The sequence below is a fragment of the Octodon degus genome, unplaced genomic scaffold, assembly GCF_000260255.1.
Source record: "Octodon degus isolate 3935 unplaced genomic scaffold, OctDeg1.0 scaffold00028, whole genome shotgun sequence".
Classification (NCBI taxonomy): domain Eukaryota; kingdom Metazoa; phylum Chordata; class Mammalia; order Rodentia; family Octodontidae; genus Octodon; species Octodon degus.
This window is the reverse complement of record NW_004524604.1, coordinates 10,533,551-10,538,921: the sequence shown is the minus strand read 5'-3', so window position 1 is coordinate 10,538,921 and position 5,371 is coordinate 10,533,551. Positions and strand designations below refer to the sequence as shown.

The following is a 5,371-nucleotide window of genomic DNA, read 5'->3' as shown; positions in this document are numbered from 1 at the left end:
GAATGGAGGGATTTGTTCTAATGGTGTTTGTAAATAGGATATCATGTCCGCATCTTGTACAGCAATTAACCACTAGGAAGAATGTATGCAATGGGTTAATTATTGAAACTGTCCTACCAATTTGATTTGAAACTGTCCCATTGCTATTTGTTTCTCAATAAAATTATAAAAAAAAATTTTTAAAAAAAGAGCAAGACAAGAAGAAAACTACTACTACTCCTACTCAGTACTGTATAAGTCCAGTTATTATAACAAAAAATTATATTATAAAACTATTAAAATGTATAAACTGGGTGTGGTGGCACATGCCTATAATCCAGCAGTCGGGAGGCTGAGGTGAGAGAGGATTGCTGCAAATTCGAGGCCAGCCTGGGATATAAAAGTGAGTTCAAAGTGACACCCTATCTCAAAAAACAAAGCAACAAAATAAAATATATAAAAGATCTAAACAAAGGAAGATACTATATATAGTCTTGAATGAAAACTTCCCTTACTTCTAAAGAAAAGAATTCTAAAAGCAATCAAATTCTTTTTTATTTTTTTGAAAAGATCTTGCTATGTAGTTCAGGCTGGCCTGGACTCACAGCTATCCTCCTGCCTCTGCCTTTAGCGTCCTAGGATTACAGATGTGCACCATCACACCCAATTCGAATCAAATTCAATAAATCCCAAATAATATTTTTATTTTCTTTTTAGTAGGGAGAAATTTGGGATTGCATCCAAGGCCTTTACACTAAGCTCAGCCCTTTTCAAAAATTATTGAGGACTGGCCAGATAGCTCAGTGGATTAAAGTGCCTGCTTAGGCAGCCACAGGGAGCAGGTTCAATCCCGGGTGTGATGTGCGAGCCAGGTGCGCTGAGACTGGCAACTGAAACTGGGCGTGGTGGCACGTGTCTGTAATCCCAGCACTTGGGAGACTGAAAACGAGTCTGATCGAGTCCAATCTACCCAGTAAGACTCTGTAGACCCTGTACTAAATACATTGAAAAATAAAAGTTATTAATTTTTTAATTTTTGGACAGGGAATTGATAATTGCCCAGGCTGGGCTTGAATTTGCATTCCTCCTCCCAAAGCACTGAGATTAAATGATATTTCGCAAATGCAACTGAATAGCTTATCAGTGACGGCAAACCTTTTAGGGCTTTAAATAACAACAGCCCACTGAACAACGTGTGACACAGGTTCACCACCATTGGCCTCTACCAAAAGTCCAAAAGCAGTAAGTAATAACCAATAAACCTTTACGATGAAGAGCAATGAGAGCATTCTACCCTATTAAATATGAAGGCATACTTTATAAAACTACAGTTATAAAACTGCCCTGAGAACTGGAAGACATCAAAAGAACAGAACATTCAAGAAAGAAATTCATATATACATTTCATATTCACAGAAAGAAGGAAAACTTTAAAAGTAACATTTGCTGAGTGTGGTGGCACACGCCTATAATCCCAGCATTTAGGAGGCTCAGGCAGAAGGATCCTTGTGAGTTCAAGACCAGCCTGGGCTACAAAGTGAGCTCTTCAAGACCAGCCTGAACTGCATAGTGAGACCCTGTCTCAAAAAGAAAAAAAAAAAAAATTAAAAAAGTAACAATAAAATGTTTCTTCATTTGGAAAAAAAATGCAGACCCATTTTACAAACAAAATTTTCTAAAAATCATAAGTAAATATAGAAAGACAGCTTTTAAGATCTGAAGATACAGCCTGCTGTCATTACAAGACTTTAAAACCAAGAAGCTATTTAAAAAAAAAAAAAAAAAAGCTATTTTCAATCACAAATATTTTAAAGCTTTTTCATGACAAAACGCTCATGCAGTTTTTAAGCCAAGCAAGCTCCTGGCATAAACCACTTCCAATCTCATAAGAAATGGTTTAAAACCAGCATGTATAAAGGAGACCTTTATGCTATAAAACTATATGTGCATTGGAACTATGAAAACTGGCAACCGATAAGCAATTAATGAGTATTAATGAACAGATGAACAGCAAACATGTGAAATAAGTTTACATGCAAATCAGGATTTTTTAGATCATCATAGAAGCACAAATTTGCATCTATGTAACATTATAAAGAGACAATTTTGAAAAGTACCTGATTTCTAATAAAAAATTCTAAATCCAGAATTCTAGTTTTTTTAACCTATCATGAAGAAATATGTATATGCAAAAGTGCATGTATTATTTATCAGACACTATTTCTGCAAAACTGAACTGGTTACATAATTTACAATATGTCTTTATGCAAGTATTAAATGAACTGGGGAAGGATCAAATTCAGAGACAAAGCACACAAGTGCTTGAAGAGAGTACAAGTATGGTTTAATAGGTAGTTTCTGTATGAGGTGACAAGTTTTGGAGATGGATGGTGATAGCAGTTTGACACAATGTGAGTGTACGTAGTACAATTGAACTATACACTTAATGGCTAAAATGATAAAAATCATTGTGTACATTTTACCACAATGAAAAGTGCTGATATAAATGTATTTATATAGTATTCTCTAATAAACTTTTAAGATGTACATATGAGTAAAAACATATGTAACTACAGAGAAAAGGTCCTAAAAATATTTGAATCTGTAAAGGGAGGCGAAAAAAGTTTTACACTTTGCTTTCTACAATTCTATTTACATTACTACAATACTATAGTCATTTATTTTTTAAAACATACTAAAATGAAAGTAAGTAGTTCCAAACTCACTTTTGTGATAATAACTTCTTGTTTCTGGCCAAGTCGATGGCATCTGTCAAAGCACTGATCTTCAGCAGCAGGATTCCAGGCCTAGTAAGAACATGAATTGTTTATCATTCTAATGTGTGAGTGTTTTGCATCAGTCCTTTCATTTCAGCATTATGCATGTATGTGTGTCTGACTGAATTCATATATTTGACAGCACAAATGTACTGTAGGAAAAATTTCGCCTCTCAAATCACTATGACAATAGACATTCTCCATGTCATTTCACTCTAAAGTGGACCCTCAAGTTACAACTAGCCTGACATAAGAACAACTTGGGTTATGACCTAAATTGTAGTTTTAACTTACAACCAAAGAGTTATGACCCTAAAGCCAGCTGCTTCTGCTTCTAGATGGTGTAAGATACTGATTTAACCTTTAAAGAGTTCTAGAAGGAACACTACAACATCCTCTCTTATATGGGTTGAGAAATCCTAAGCCAATGTCTCCCTAAGGACACTGAACCTGCCTGTATTCAGGAGACTTGGAGGACTGTGTAAAAGACAGCCTGAGTCTTCAACTGACAACCTGAGTTACAACCAGCCCTCAGAAACAAACTGCGTTTGAAGTCAAGGGTCCACTGTAATTCTGTTACTGGTAGATTATCTCCTATCCAAAATTCATTAACACCACAAATATTTCAGATTTCAAAATTCTTCAGATTTTGGAGTATTTGCATAGGCTTTACTTACTAAACATCCCAGATCCAAAATTCTGAGATACAAAAGACTCCAAAAATTTTTGTGTCATGTTAGTACTCAGAAAAGATTTAAATTTCAGAACTCTTCAGATTAGGGATGCTTAACCTGTACTTAATAGAGAACATCACAGATTTGTCAGCACCCAATACAAATACCTAATATTTCACCATTTCATTTTAAAGTGGATCTATATATGGCTAACATAGGAAAAAAAGTTTATGCGTTCATTTAGATGATTTCAGTTACAATAGAAAAGTAAAACAATCCATGGGCTTACTTATGAAAAAATTTCCCTCCTTTTTGCTGGTCTTTATCTCTTCTTTCACTTTCCTCCATTCATAAAAGCACAAAATAGTTTTCATTGAGTAAAGTCCTAAAAATTGCTTAAGACTTTGTTGAAGCAATTTTCTGTACCTGAATTTGAAATCAGTTTTGCCTTCAAGACTGAGCTCAAAAGTATTATTTAGAGTTAGTATAAAACATAGTCATGAGAATTATCTTCAACTGAAGAATAAAATGATGAGGTAATGAATCTGTAATCCCAGCACCCTATTAGGCTGAGGTGAGAGAATCATAGGTTTGTGCCCAGCCTGGGCAACTTAGTAAGAACCTGTCTCAAAATAAAAAATTTAAAATGGGTAGTTCAGCTAAGTTCAAAGACCCTAGGTTGATCCCTAGTACCACAAAAAAATAAGGGGGTGGGAAGATGAGTAATCAAAGTCACAGAGTTCTTTGGAAAAACAATAGTCAAATGGTTTTTAAACATTATCACTGTAAGGATAAGGATCATTAAATTTTACATGTGAACTATGCAGTAATTCTTGAATCTGAAAATTGAGTATTTTGGGAGAAAGGTGATATGTATATAGCAGAATAGCAACTGAAAACATGAACAAAATCAGAGATGCATATATTGATGGTGGGTTTTAAAAAAAAATCTTGGATTAACTGTTACTATCTATTTTAAGTTCCTTTGGGGTCTTCAGAAAGAGATGGCTTTGTTAGGTTCTTTTCTAGTACAGGAAGTTAAATTTAACAATAAATTTAACAATTTTTGAAACTAAACAAGGTACATTATGAATAGTTTGTATTTTACAGACTTTTTAAAATATATTTAGTAGAGGGTCTACAGGGTCTCACTACACAGATTGGACTCACGGTGATCCTCCTGTTTTAAGCTTCCCAAGAACTGGGATTACAGGTGGGTGCCACCACACCCAGTCTCAGAGTGTCCTGGGGGTGAGGCTGGCACAACACGCTGGCAATCGAACTTAGGCAGTCCCTCCATCTGCCTAAGCAGGCGCTCTAGTTTGCTAAGCTGTCTGGCTGGCCCAACAGACATATTTCAAATTGTTGCACTAAGAGACTAAATCAATTTTTTTCCCCCTGCTGCCTGTATTTCATCCAGCAACCTAATAATCTGGCAATGTACATCTAGCATGACTACCAGAAATCCAGTAAAACTCAGTTCCCATTCTCATATGTTGTGTTTAAGGAAGCAATTTAGCTTTATCAGCAGCTCATAATGGACATCAAAATACCATCCTCACTCTTAAATAGTGCTCTAGGAAAACGTAAAAGATTTTCATGAGCAATTTTCTTCTGACTTTTGGGTTTAAAAACTCTGTAAACCTTTTTATGTTCAGTAAGACTACATACTATAAAACTGCTAAAACCTTCTGACACTGTTTTATGAAACTAACATGCTAAAAGAATTGAGTCTCTGTTCAACTTTATAATACCAATTATTCTATTTTGATATATCAGCCTCTTCTTTTTCCAGTACTAAGATTATCAGCAAGAGAAAGAATAATTTGGGGATTTTTTATAAAAGTCAGTTTATACTACTATCACTGGATTAATATGGAACAACAATTAAATAGTTTTTAAAAATGGTAACCACAAAACTAATGAAGAGGGGCTGGTGAG

General features: G+C 34.9%; 1 protein-coding gene across 1 annotated transcript in view; it reads right to left on the bottom strand.

The window, feature by feature from the left end:
• The window catches only part of Hltf (helicase like transcription factor), a 177,718-nt gene that overhangs the window by 7,019 nt on the left and 165,328 nt on the right, over window positions 1–5,371 (bottom strand). The window contains exon 23 of the mRNA XM_023712948.1: window positions 2,706–2,786. Within this exon, the coding sequence (XP_023568716.1) occupies window positions 2,706–2,786 (81 nt within the window). The remainder of the gene's footprint in view (window positions 1–2,705; window positions 2,787–5,371) is intronic.